Below are 14,598 nucleotides of genomic sequence, written 5' to 3'. Positions count from 1 at the left end.
AAAATGCCTTTGTCATTTATACTCTGCCAATAGTTTGGGAACATGTTTCCCTACAGCACCTACCACTTAGGTATTAGCTTCTGTCACTCTAGTAGTTTATGATGGGTTTATTGTTGTCGTGTATTTCTTAAATGATTAGTGCCGGTGAGCATTTTTTATATGCTTACTGGCCTTTTAATTGCCTTAGGCTGTTTGTCTTTTATTCTTTGATCTGTCAGTTGTATACTGAGATCAGACCTTTGTTGTATATACACTGAAAATTTTCTCTTTTTGCCACTTGACATTTGGTTTTGAGGATCTTTTTTACCCCAAAGAAATTACACATTTAAAAATTATTAATATTTCTTTTATGGATACTGGATTTTTTTTTGTCATGCATAGAAAGGCCTATCATTCATTCCATGAATATTCTAAAAAAAGAATCTTTGTGCTTTTTCCTATACTTCTGTGGTTTAAGGAGCCCTGGTGGTGCAGTGGTTAAGTGCACTATTGTTCACTGAAAGGCTGGCGGTTGGAACCTACCAGCCGCTCGGTGAACGAAAGATGTGGCAGTCTGCTTCCATAAAGATTTACAGCCTTGAAAACCTTCTGGGGCAGGTCTCCTCTGTCCTTACAGGTCACTATGAGTCAGAATCAACTCCATGGCAATGAGTTTGGTTGGGTTTTTTTCATGGTTTAATTTTTATTGTACCTCTCTATTAAATAGAAGTCTTTGCTGTGTCTTGAATTTTTGTAATGTGGGGAGGTGGTGGAGGTGATTAGCCAGCTCTGTTTTCAAATGGCTAGCCATTTACCTCAGATCTCATTATGGAATAGTTAATGCATCTTTCCACCAAATTCTCATAGGTAGTTGGGTTTATGTCTCAGTTTCTCTCTTCCAGTGATCTCCTGTTGTTTTTCCTCTACTATTTTTCTTTTTCCATAATTTTCTAGGTAATCTTGGTGTTCAGTTTTTCTCACTGCACTTTAGAATCTGCTCGTGGACTTTCCCTGACATTCTTGCCTAAATTACCCTGCAGCCCAGTCCATTGGCCCAAATAATCTGTGATATTTTGACCAGTCTGGGTCTCCTTTTCTAACCCTAACAGATGTAGAATTGGCTTGTAGTCTTTAATTAAAATTTTTTTTTTCTCATTCAATAAGGTGTTTTACATAATATTTTCAATAACACCTTCTTAGGAGAGGCCTCCTTTCATCCCGGCAGGAGTAGTGGCACGTAAGAAGAGAATGGAGATTGAGGAGCCTAAGAAGAAAAGGGTAGGCCACTTTAACTCTTAACCTGACTTGGACGTGGAAAGAAAGGCAGATGCCTGTAAGCATCACTAGTAACGGAGTGTTAGGGTCACAAAGCATGTGTCCTGTCAAGAGCCTCCTAGATGCCCGCACTGTTAGGTCCTGGGAACATAGCAGTGAAAGACTGCCAAAGTCCCTGCTCTTTGGGAATTTGCGTTTTAGTTAACGGGAAATAGCAGTGAGCAAAATGTATAAGTAAGATACATAGTACGTCAGATGATAAAAACCAAACAGCTTTCCTACCAGAAACAAGAGTTGAATCCACAGGATATTGAAAGGATTGGATGTTAGATTGGAAGAGGAGGGTGCATAGCATTTCTAAACCTGAAAGGTAAAATGAAGCTGCTTTTTTTCTCCATTGCAGGAACGAGATATTGAGCTGGAAATGGGAGATGATTATATTTTGGATCTTCAGAGTAAGTGCTGTAGAGAACAGAGTGTAATCATTACCTGAAAATGCCAGTTTGCACATGAAGTGTTTCTGAATAGTGAAAGAAATTTAATAAGGAAAAGTCTTCCAGCATATCTGTTAATTTTTAATTTCTTAAAGGTTAAGCATTACATACAGATAGGGCTCTGTGAGGTTTTTTTCTCCTTCCAGGTAATTTTCTGTCCTTTCAGGATGAGTGGATTGTTCTTCTAGCCTTCACAGCAGAGAGAGGTTGAAGCAGATTGATATTGTTATTTGTTGCTTATACCTTTTGCTTTCCTTGAGGTGTTTTTTTTCTTTTTTTTTTTTTAATGTTTGTTTTTATTCTCTGGACACTTGGCCCTGAGATATTGAAATAACCTTGGGCAGTGTTTAGAGTAATTGTTAATCATAGTGTTTTCCTTCTGTCGTGTTGAATACAAGTGCTCTGTTATGTTTGTAGAGAGATGTGACTTGGTATAACAGCACTCATTTGGGCACATCATGGTTGAAGATACTAATACTATAAACTTCACCTTTTTGTTTGTTTTTAACTTTAGAGTACTGGGACTTAATGAATTCATCCGAAAAATATGATAAGATACCAGAGATCTGGGAAGGCCATAATGTAGCTGATTACATTGATCCTGACATCATGAGGGTCAGTGACACCTTTTATATTGTGTGATTTTTTTTTTTCCCCCTTTTTATATGATCACTGGAAGATACAAGCATAAGTCCTGGCTCACCTGTATCTGTTCCCTTGGTTCTTTATCTGCATCCTCCCTGAAACCTACCAATCATTGATGCTGAGTGTTACTGGAGGAAGTCACACAACTTTTCAGACTGGGGCCATTGCACGGGAATTTTCCTGTCTCAGCAGGGCCCTCCACATAGCTCTGTTAATCCTGTTGCTTGCTTATATTCTTTCATTAAGGCTACTGAAGGCTTTTTCCACTTTTTCTCCAACCTCCTACCATGCTTCCCTCTTCCAGACTCGTCAGGTAACCTCACTATGCAGAGAAAATGGAGTCCACGGGGTGTGAATTCTCTGATCACCCCCTTTTTCTGCCCACACCCCCACTGATGTGCTGATGTGGTCAAGAGGTTTCCCTTCTCCTGGTGCAGATTCATTCCTCTGCTTGTCCTCGTGTTCTCATCAGCTCTGTCTATAGGATTTTGCTCTGTTGCTGCTGTCTTACTAAGATTTCAGTTCCTCTCTCCCTGCTTGCATTTTCTTAGCACATAAATGTCTGCACATTTTCATACCTTATTAAAAAACAAAATTTTTCTTTAACTGTGTATTCTCTTTTAGCTGTTAATTCTCTCAAATTGTTTGATAACATACTTCATAAAATATTAGCTGTCTGCATTTCCTCCTTTTTCTACTATTCAGTTCCCAAATGCCCTCAATTTATAATTTCAGTCTTATTTCCTCTACAAGTTCTTCATACCCTACATTTCAAATTCAATTTCTGTTCTAGAAATTGATCTGGGTAAGAGCATCATGGTGTATTTAGGTACCAGAGTAATAAACATTGTTAGGCCTCCTTTACTCCCTTCTGTTCTTGTTTATTCCACTTCTGAAATATCCTTGTTCCTGATGTCTGATTTTTATACGCACTGTCTTTGTCTTGATTGGTCTTCGATTTTTTTTTTTTAACTGTATAGACACAGATTATATTGGGATGACATTATATTAGATAATTGAGGTACTGTAGTATAAGATTGTAGTATATATAGTTTTAATTCTTTTAGAATCTGAGGTTATTTCCTGTTGTTATTTATCTGTTGGGAGCTCTGAGGAATGAGGAACGTGATGCCTGGGCATTTTAAACCTTAATGTTTACAGTGGAAACCCTGGTGGCATAGTGGTTAAGTGCAGTTCGAATTTACCAGGTGCCCCTTGGAAACTCTGTGGGGCAGTTCTACTCTGTCCTATAGGGTCACTATGAGTCGGAATTGACCTGACGGCAGTAGCATTCTTTTTTTTTTTTTTAATGTTTATGGTAACTGTTTTTAAAGAAAAAGAAATGGCACAGACCAATTCACAACATGCTGTCAGTATTTGTGTGGTCTTCATTTTCTTCACAAAGTCCATTTTCTTTAAGATAACAGCTCCAGCACATAGTGTGAGGCCTAAATGTCGTTCTGAACCATGATACTCATTGTGTCCTCAAAGATTTAGGGAAAACGTAGTTCCTATATAAACATTGCTACAGCTATTTGAGTTTTTCATTTCTAATTTGTGTAATTAACTCTTTTTAAAAGAAATTACAAGAGCTAGAAAAAGAAGAAGAACTAAGAACAGCTGCTGGAGAGTATGACAGTGACTCTGAAAGTGAAGATGAGGAAATAATGGAAATTCAACAGTTGGCCAAACAAATCAGAGAAAAAAAGAAATTGAAAATTCTTCAATCAAAAGAAAAGAATACACAGGGACCCAGAATGCCTCGAACTGCTAAGAAGGCAAGTTTTTGTGTCTTTTCAAAGAGACGTGACACATTTCTTTGCATGTCGGATTCCTGTGTAATCATTGCCAAACAAAACTTTTGAGTCCATCTGTGGCCCTAAGATTTTAGGTACTTTGTTTTGTTGGTATATTGATTAGCAAGATTGATTCTTAAACCTGATGTAAACATTTGCATATAGTACTTTGTGTAAAAATCTGTTTTTATTTTTCTTGGGAAAATAGCCAAAAGGATTGCTGGATAATAAGTGTATACATTTAACTTTATAAGACACTGTCAAACTTTTTCTCAAGGGTCTTTACCATTTTGCATTCCACGAGCCAGAGATTCTGGTTGCCCCAGGTCCTCCAGTTCCTTGGTATTGATGGTCATTTTAAGTATGGTTTTAACTTTCATTCCTCTAATGAATAATGATTATCATTGTTTTATGTACTTATTTGCCTCAGTGTATCTTCTTTGGTAAAGTGTTCAAATCTTTTGCCTATTTTTTAAATTGGATTTTTAGTATTCTAAAATTACATATTGTAGATAAAAGTTATTTTTTATCAGATATCCTTTTCCCAAATAATTTTCCTAGTCAGACTTTCCTTTTCTTTATGTTGTCTGTTAAAAAATCAAAATATTTTTATTTTGATGAGGTCCAATTTATAAAAATTCTCTTTTGTAGTTTATGCTTTTTGTGTCCTGGTTAAGAAACCTTTGCCTCCCAAATATGCGTTTGGGCATTTTTATCTCATATTCCATATTCTTGTTGGGGTGACAGGTGGTTCTGTGTTTGCCACCCCTGTGACCAGGGCAGGGTCCTGAACTACCCGGAATGGGGAGCTAAGAGAGGAGCAATTGCCCTGAAGAAAGATGAAGACAGCGGTGCTGGGCAGCCAAGATATAAGGGGAAAGGAAAGGAAATAACTTGAAATTATAGAAACCTCTCCGTGGATATTCGTATATTTGAAAATACTGTTTCCATATGGGAAGGAACCATGGTGGCACAAACAGTTAAGCACTTGGCTGTTAACCAAAACGTTGGCAGTTCAAACCCACCCAGCAGCTCCATGGGAGAAAACCCTATGGGGCAAATCAACTTGATGACACCTAGTAACAACGTATTCACACGATGGCAAATGACAGGTTATGAACAGACTGGGACGTTTTTGTTTTCCTCTTAGGTGTGCTCAGTAAGTGTTCGGGCTAAGGTGTTAGAGCTGTGGAGTCTGTTTTGGGGCACATGTCTTAACCCCTTAGCTCTGGTATTGTCATCCCTACAATGGAGAGAGTAACTCCAGGCTTGTTGTGAAGAGCAGATGGACATGAGTATACTCCGTATCTTACACATAACAATTGCTCTGTTAGCTTTCATGTGCCCTAATGCATCGGTTTGAACTTTCCAAAAACATGAAAGTGAGTCCAAGTAAAAAAATAACAGTTTCTAAGACAAACTGTCCTATATTATCATAGAAGTATATTTTCCTTTGAAATTTTTTCTAACATTCTACCAAACTAATTTTGCTTAAAGTGTTTTTTCTTTCCTTTTCAGGTTCAGCGAAAAGTTTTGGAGAATGAGATGCGAAATCTTGGTGTTAACATGGACAATAAAGACAATGTAAGTGTGTAGGGATGGTTTTAGACATGTATGTAGTTGGGTGCCGCTTTGTTAATAAAGAAAGATGGGTTCTTAGAAATCTGGAAATAGTCATATAAATATTTCTAATAAAATTCATATTAAAAAACACAAGGAAAGGAATTAGATCTTTTGATATTTCTAATGAAGAGATTTATTGGTATGGGATCTTGAGTTGAAATAGGTGATGAGCAACTCATTACATAAGATTTAATGCCTTAAATATATTATGCTGTTGGTGCAAAAGGATGGAATTTTCAAAACTCAGTTCTTGTTATTGTTCACAATTTGTGAAAATATTTAAGAAGACTTTGCATATTCCAAAGTCTTCAGTTACCAAGATAAATCATCCATAAGGGTGCAGAAGGTTTCCCTTTCTTCTACTTTAATTTTCTATTTTAGTTAATGTTGCTGTAATGTGTAAGAACATCTCAGTGCTCTTTCTTTGTAAAAATGTTTTGTTGATGTTTTATTATATATGTATATTGTTTCCCATGTCCCTGTTAATGGGAACGAAAACCGTGGTGACGTAGCGGTTAGGAGTTACATCTGCTAACCAAAAGGTTGGCAGTTTGAATCCACCAGGCGCTCCTTGGAAATTCTGTGGGGCAGTTCTACTCTATCTTAGAGGGTTGCTAAGAGTTGGAATAGACTCAGGCAACAGGTTTGGTTTTGGTTTTGGTTTTTGTTACTGGAACATTTGGAAAATTGTATTTATGCTCATACCCTGCACATATTTAAAAAAAAAAAAAAACTCATTGCCATTGAGTCAATCCTGACTCACAGCTACCCTATAAAAAAAATAGGACAGAGTAAAATTGTCCCATAGGGTTTCCAAGCAGTGGCTGGTTGGATTTGAACTACCGACCTTTTGGTTAGCAGCCGAACATTTAACCAGTGTACCACCAGGGCTCCACCTGCACATATTACGTTGATTTTTTTTTTTTTTTTTCCCATTTTCATTATGATATACACAGTTTTTCATTTTAGGGTAAATTTATAAAATTTAACACTTTTAATTGAGTAAAAAAAATAACGTCTTTATTTTGGGACTTTTAGACTTGAAATTTAAAAATTCATTTATTTGCTATCTTATAGAATTTAAGATGGCTTGTAAGAAGTATGCCAGAGAATTTAAAAATTAGCACCAGCGAGAAAATATAAACTAGAATAGAATGTCAAAGAGAACAAATAGCTGAATTTATGTTGTACTACATAATTTCTATATTTGAACTGAGTTTAATTTTAAGCTTTCTTGGTGACTAAAGTTACATAGTACTTTCACTGAGTTTAGTTATCAAATAAATAGGAGGTAGGAGGTATTACCAGGTCTCAGCATGAGGGACTTAGGCTGTAAATAGTTCAAACTGTGTTCCTGTGACCCTAAAGACTGGAAGGCATCTCCATATCTGCTGTTAAGAATATGTACATTTTTACATATAAGAATTTTTCATACTCGGTTATTTCCAGAAAACAGATTATCAGAAGTGGGATTACCAAACTCAGAGCATGACATTGTATCAGATTTCTTTCCAAAAGGATCAGGTTAATTGTATTTTAATCAGCAATTTGTGAAAGTACCCATTTTCCTGCATCTTTGTTTGCATGGAGTTATTTTAATGTACATATATATAGCTTTTGATTTTTTATTGTTTATAAGTGTTTTGCTTACTGCCTGCTTATTTTTTGGAATAGATTTATCATCCTTATTTTACAGATAAGGTAACTGGGGATAAGCAAGATTAAGAAATTTTTGTTTGGAATATAAATTTTGATGCAAATTTAATGATTTAATATAACGAAAATTTTTTAAATGGGTAAAATTTAAAAAGGAGTTAAAATCAGCTTTGTAACATAAAGCAGCTTGTGTTCAGTGAAAAGGAATGTTTGACCGGTAGTTAACCAGAAATTAATTATGTATATTTTAAAACTCTTTACTTATCTGATAACGGTTCTAAAAATTCCTCACCATCCCTCCCGTTGGTAAAGTCTTTTTTGTTTTTAGCACTAAATCTGGAAGCAAGGCTGAGGCCCTGAAGCTCTAGACTTACTCTGTCCTTCATGATTTTCAGGCCCACTATGCAGTCCAGGCAAGAAGATCGCGGAGTATTACTAGGAAAAGAAAGCGGGAAGATTCTGCTCCACCCTCTTCTTTGGCCCGGAGTCGCAGTTGCTCTCGAACACCACGTGATGTTTCTGGTCTTCGGGATGTCAAGGTTAGTGTCTGTAAGAAGTGATAGTAATAATAATAAACCCTCTATTTTTTCTTTCTTAAATTTAAAACAGCTTGGGGGCAATGTCTGACCTCCTCAACCCCACAAGGCTGACTCCCATGAGGTGGGAGCCAGACAGGCCTCTTGTCTCCTCCATCTTTACTAATTCTGACACCAACCATCCCCTCACTCAGCACTCTCTACTTCTCTGCTGAGTTCGATAATTCGTTGCAAGGGCCGCACAGAACTCACAGACTATTCTCACAATTATGGGATTTATTAGGGAAGTAAGTTAAAATTCAGGCTCTGGAACACTCAAGATACAGTTTTTCTATCAGGACAGCCTCTTCCTGGCCCTCAGCCTCTCCCAGAGGCACTCGGCTATCTCTATGCTGCTGGGTCTTTCCTGCCACCACTTCTCACCATCTTTAGGGTTACAGCTTGCTCTCTCTCTTGGTCTCCTGCTTCCAGGGCTTTTCAGTGCAAGGATCCCGGGTCCAAAGGACGTGTTCTCCCCTCCTGGCTTTTCTTCCTTGGTGGTGGTAGAATCCTCCTCTCTGCTCTGGAATTGGCACTCTTTTAAGGCAAAACTGACCAGTTCTCTTTGTGGGCCACAATTACCCTATCACGCAGTCTCACCCAGTCACCTGGGTGGGAGTTAGAAGACCACGGCTAAAAAGATGACGCAAAAGTAATCAGTCGCACCCAACTTACACGAAGGGATCAGGGCAAACGCCAGCATTTGTCATTTGGAGCAGGCCGGAACTTACAGGCAGAGAGGTTATCAGGTGCACTTGTTCCCCCATTTTCTTGGCATCCTTTAGAGGTGTGCTTGAGCCAGGACCCAGTTGGGTGCTCCATGGACCTGTGCACAGCACGTGGGCTGTTCGTTTTTGGAGGAGTGAACAGATGAGTGGCCTTATAACACAGGGATAAATACAGCTGGGCACTTCAGGCCATGGGCCCTAAGTTCCAACAACCCCATCGCCTAGGAACCAGCCCAGGCCGAGCCCTTCCGGTCAGCTCTTTTGAGACAGTCCTGCTTGTCTTCCCATTATTGTGGGATATCTTTCTCTTCAAATAGTTTGAGTTACTATCATATAGTCATTTGTAGTGTCTTTTGGGAGAGAACCTTCGGGTATACAGGCATACCTCGGAGATATTGTGGCTTTGGTTCCAGATCCCCACAATAAAACAATTCTCAATAAAGCGAGTCACACAAATTTTTTGGTTTCCTAGTGCATATAAAAGTTACGTTTACACTGTAGTCTTTTAAGTGTACAATAGCATTATGTCTAAAAAACAATGTGCCTACCTTAATTGAAAAATACAGCTAAAAATGCTGACAATCATCTGAGCCTCCAGTGAGTCGTAACCTTTTGCGGGTGGAGGGTCTTAGCTCAGTGTTGATGGCTGCTGACTGATCAGGGTGGTGGTTGCTGAAGGTTGGGGTGGCTGTGACGATTTCTTACTGTAAGACAACGATGAAGTTTGCCTCATTGTTCGACTCTTCCATTCATGAAAGATCTCTCTGTAGCATTCGATGTTGTTTGATTGCGTTTTACCCATGGTAGAACTTCTTTCAAAACTGAGGTCAGTCCTCTCAAACCCTGCTGCTGCTTTATCAATGAAGTTTATGTAATATTCTAAATCATTTGTTGTCAACAGTGTTCACAGCGTCTTCACTAGGAGTGGATCCATTTCAAGAAACTACTTGCTTTGTTCATTCATAAGAAGTGACTTCTCATCCATTAAAGTTTTGTCATAAGATTGCAGCAGTTCAGGCTCCACTTCTAATTCTAGTTCTCTTGCTGTTTCCACCACATGTGCAGTTAGTTCCTCCACTGAAGTCTTGAACCTTCAAAGTCATTCATGAGAGTTGGAATTAGCTTCTAACATGTCGATATTTTGACCTCCTCACATGAATCATGAGTGTTCTTAATGGCACCTAGAATGGTGAATCCTTTCCAGAATGTTTCAATTTACTATGCCCATGTTCATCAGAGGAGTCACTATCTATGTGTGGCAGCTATAGCCACACATAGATAAACCTGAAAGTCTAAATTGCTCCTTGACCTATGGGCTGCAGAGTGGGTATTGTGTTAGCACACATGAAAACATTAATCTTCTACATCTCCATCGGAGCTCTTAGGTGCATTGTCAATGAGCAGTAATACCTTGAAAGGAATCTTTTTTTCTGAGCAGTAGGTCTCAACAGTGGGCTTAAAATATTCAGCAAACCATTGTTGTAAACAGATGTGCCGCCATCCAGGCTTTCTTGTTCCATTTGTAGAGCACAAACCAAACCAAACCATTTGCCATTGAACTGATTCTGACTCATAGCAACCCTACAGGACAGAGTAGAACTGCCCCATATTATTTCCAAGTAGCGGCTGGTGGATTCGAACTGCTGACTTTTTGGTTAGCAGCCATAGCTCTTAACCAGTATGCCACCAGGGCAAATTTAGCATAATTTTTAAGGGCTGTAGGATTTTCAGAATAGTAAATGAGCATTGGCTTCAACTTAAAGTCACCAGCTACATTAGTGTCTGACAAGAGAGTCAGCCCGTTCTTTGAAGCTTAAACGAAAGGCTGTTTTGTCTATACTGAAAGTCTGTTGTTTAATGTAGTCCCCTTCAGTTATCTCGGCTAGGTCTTCTGGGTAACTTGCTGTAACTTCTACGTTAGCACTTGCGGCTTCACCTTGCACCTTTATGTTATGGAGATAGCTTCTTTCTTTAACCCTCATGAACCAACTTCCGCTAGCTTCAAACTTTTCTTCTGTAGCTTCCTCACTTCTCTCAGCCTTCATAGAATTAAAGAAATTAGGGCCTTGCTCTGGATTTGACTTAAGGGAATGCTGTGGCTGGTTTAACCTTCTATCTGGACCACTAAAATTTTATCCATATTGGCAATAAGGCTGTTTTGCTTTCTTAACCATTTGTGTGTTCACTGGAGTAGCACTTCTAATTTCCTTCAAGAACTTTGCTTTGCATTCACAACTTGGCTGTTTGGCACAAGAGGTGTAGCTTTTGGCTTATTTCACATTTCGACATGCCTCCCTCACTAAGCTTAATCATTTCTAGCTTTTAAAGTGAGAAACATGTGACTCTTCCTTTCACTTGTAGGGTTGTTGATTGGCCTAATTTACTATTGTCCTTGTCTTAGGTATCTAATGCTGCTGTAACAGAAATACCACAAGTGGATGGCTTTAAGAAACAGAAATTTATTCTCTCACAGTCTAGGAGGCTAGAAGTCCAAATTCAGGGCGTCAGCTCCAGGGGAGGGCTTTCTCTCTCTTTTGGCTCTGGCTGAATGTCCTTGTCATCAACCTTCCCCCGAGTCTAGGAGCTTCTCAGCACAGGGACCCCAAGTCCAAAGGATGTGCTCTGGTCCCAGCTCTTAATGGTGGTAATGAGGTCCCTCTCCTCTCTGCCTGCTTCTGTTTTATATCTCAAAAGAAAATTCACTCAATACAACTTAATCCTGTAGATTGTGTTCTGTCTCAACACAACTCCCTCTGATCCTGCCTCATTAACATCACGGAGATTAGGATTTATAACACATAAGATCACAGATTGGAGGACAACCATGCAGTACTGGGAATCATAACCTAGCCAAGTAGGCTCACATTATTGGGGTGACAGTTCAGTCTATAACAGTCGTGTCTTGGAATAGGAGGCCCAAGGAGAGGGAGAGAGATGGGGGAACCGCTGGTTGGAGCAGTCAGCACACACATTTATCAATGAAATTTGCCATCTTATATAGGTGTAGTTGTGGTGCCCCAGAACAATTACCGTAGTAACATCAGAGATCACTGATCACAGATCATCATAAACAGTTATAATAAAAATGAAGAAGTTTGAAATATTGCGACAATTACCAAAATGTGACACAGAGACACAAAGTTTGCACGTGCTGTTGGAAAAATGGCACTGTTAGACTGGCTTGATGCAGGGTTGCCACAAACCTTCAATTCGTAAGAAAACACATATCTGTGAAGCACATTAAAGTCTCTTTTGGCATAACTTCCTTTTATTAAAAAACACCTGGTAGTTTCAGCATTTTGAAAATTCAGGTACATGGGAAAGTCTACATATAAACTAGGAAGGATTTTTTTTTTTTAATGGGAATTAGACTGAAAAGGGCATATAATGGAAAGACCACTGGACTTGAAGGGGAGGAGAGGAATTTTCTTCTGTGCCTGTGATATTCTAGGCATTTAAGCATATTAGTTAATCTTCACAACAACCTCAAGAGGGTATAAGTATCATTATCCCCATTTATAAGAAAAGATTGACTTGCCTGAAGGCATGGCCTGTCTAACTTTGAAGCTTAAGCTTTCCATTTTATACCATTTCTATCTAGAAGTCTGTATTTAATATTGGCTTTGCCACTTGTTAATCAGATGTGAGTAGTAAATTTTCATGGGCCTGAGTCTCAGTTTCTTAGTTTGGGTAAGAGAGATTTAGAACAGATGTATTTTAATCTTCCAGGTCTAAAATGCATCTAGTCTTTCTAAGTATAAAACCTGTCCTAGATAAAATTTTCACGTAGTCTTCATATGCTCTGAGGGACAACAGCAGTGAACCAAGACTATCAGGGTCTCTTTTTTCATAGAACAGATTAGTGGTATTAAGACAGATTGTTACCAAAAAATTATAATACGCAGTGGAAATTTGTGTTTCAGTAGCTTAAGTATTTTATGTTTCTACCTCCTTTGCAGATGGTGAAAAAAGCCAAGACTATGATGAAGAAGGCTCAGAAGAAGATGAATCGCTTGGGGAAGAAAGGGGAGGCAGATAGACACGTATTTGATATGAAGCCCAAACACTTACTCTCTGGAAAGAGGAAATCTGGTAAAAAGGACAGGAGATAAGTGTCCTTTTTGATTGAAACTGTTTGGCTGAACTATGGGGTTTTTTTCTTTGTTGTGTTTTATTGGTGTGTGTGTGTGTGTGTGTGCACTAAAATATACAAAACATGAAAGTTACCATCTTAACCACTTTTTGAGTGTATGAGTGATGTTAAGCACGTACATGCTTTTTTTGTTTGATTCGGTTTGCTTTTGTATTTCATTAAGTTGGAGTAAAGAATATAAACTAAAAATAACTAAATCACTGCTTTGCTGAAAATCATGGTTATCCTTTAACTATACAGATGTGAGAAATTTTTGTTATACCACAATATTACAAATATTTTGAATGCATTTAATGGAATTTTTCTTGCTTCAGAGTCACACTATTGCAAAGGCCTATTGATGTAGCTGTGTTGTTTTTGATGGAGAAAAACCTTATTCTCTTCTGCAGAGGAAACCTGTTTTCCCCACACACATTGTCCTTTTTTTACTGGAAAACATCTCCACTTGTGGACTTGGGGAGATGGCTACCAGGGTCCATGCTCTGTAGACATGGGAGGGAGTGGGTGGTGATGAGTATTTTGGAACCACAGAGCTTCAAATGTGCTCTTAAATTATTTTCTGTTGCTTTTGTACAATACATCATTGTAAATCTGTCTTCACCTAATTTATCCCAAATAAATTTATATCAGGAAGTAGTTTTGTTTTAATGTTGTCATCTTTTACATAACGATGTCTCTGTTTCCTTATGTTTAGTGTCTTAGCCTTGATATATTTTAGTAATTTCTTTGTCTGGGTTGATATCTGGTTGCTCTGTCTTGTGTTCTAGTTTCGGGTTGTTATCTGATGTTACTGATTTTCTGACTGGAGGACTCCCTGTAGTATTGTAATTTTGGTTTGGTTTTTGCGAATTCCCTAGACTTCTGTTTATCTGGAAATGTCCTAATTTTGCCATCATATTTGAGAGACAGTTTTGCTGGATATATGATTCTTGGCTGGCAGTTTTTTTCTTCAAGCCTTTATGTATGTCATCCCATTGCCTTCTTGCCTGCGTAGTTTCTGCTGTGTAGTACGAGTTTAGTCTTGTTGACTGTCCTTTGTAGGTGACTTTTCATTTATCCCTAGCTGCTCTTAAAATTCTCTCTTTATCTTTGGCTTTGACAAGTTTGATGATAATATGTCTTGGTGACTTTCTTTTGGGATCTACCTTGTATGGGGTTGAGTGAACATCTTGGATAGATACCTTCTCATCTTTAATGATATCAGGGAAGTTTTCTACCAGCAAATCTTCAAGAATTCTCCCCGTATTTTCTGCTCTGCCCCACCCCTGTTCTTCTATTCCAGTCACTCATAGGTTATTTCTCTTAGAGTCCCACATCATTTTTAGGTTTTCTTCATTTTTTAAAAGTTCTTTTATCTGATTTTTTCTTCAGATACATTGGTGTCAAGTACTTTATCTTCAGTCTCACTAATTCTGACTTCTCTTGCCTCAGTTCTACTCTTACACTTTCCACTGAGCTAATTCTGAAATTTTATTGTTAATCTTTTGGATTTCTGCTTGCTGTCTCTGTAAGGATTTTTGTAGCCTGTTAAATTTGTCATTATGCTCTAATCTTCTTAAGTTCCTTTATAGCGTTGTCTTTTTGTGCTCCTTGGCTTGTTCTTCGTTTTGCCTGATCTCCTTCCTGATCTCTTGAAGCATTCTGTATATTAGTCTGTTGTATTCTACCTCTAGT

At 38.3% G+C, this 14,598-nt stretch overlaps 1 protein-coding gene across 2 annotated transcripts in view; it reads left to right on the top strand.

The window, feature by feature from the left end:
- GTPBP4 (GTP binding protein 4) overlaps positions 1 to 13,577 on the top strand; it is a 44,279-nt gene extending 30,702 nt beyond the window's left edge. The window contains exons 11-17 of one of the 2 annotated variants that reach the window (XM_049881656.1): positions 1,180 to 1,257; positions 1,658 to 1,709; positions 2,263 to 2,363; positions 3,974 to 4,171; positions 5,708 to 5,773; positions 7,864 to 8,007; positions 12,731 to 13,577. In XM_049881656.1, the coding sequence (XP_049737613.1) occupies positions 1,180 to 1,257; positions 1,658 to 1,709; positions 2,263 to 2,363; positions 3,974 to 4,171; positions 5,708 to 5,773; positions 7,864 to 8,007; positions 12,731 to 12,883 (792 nt within the window). In that variant the 3' untranslated portion in view covers positions 12,884 to 13,577. The remainder of the gene's footprint in view (positions 1 to 1,179; positions 1,258 to 1,657; positions 1,710 to 2,262; positions 2,364 to 3,973; positions 4,172 to 5,707; positions 5,774 to 7,863; positions 8,008 to 12,730) is intronic. The other variant, XM_049881657.1, reaches the window with a different exon arrangement.
- The last annotated feature ends 1,021 nt before the right edge of the window (positions 13,578 to 14,598 follow it).

Source organism: Elephas maximus, chromosome 4, assembly GCF_024166365.1.
Source record: "Elephas maximus indicus isolate mEleMax1 chromosome 4, mEleMax1 primary haplotype, whole genome shotgun sequence".
NCBI lineage: Eukaryota > Metazoa > Chordata > Mammalia > Proboscidea > Elephantidae > Elephas > Elephas maximus.
Note: the sequence above shows the minus strand (reverse complement) of the source record. Positions and strands in the feature narration are given on the sequence as shown.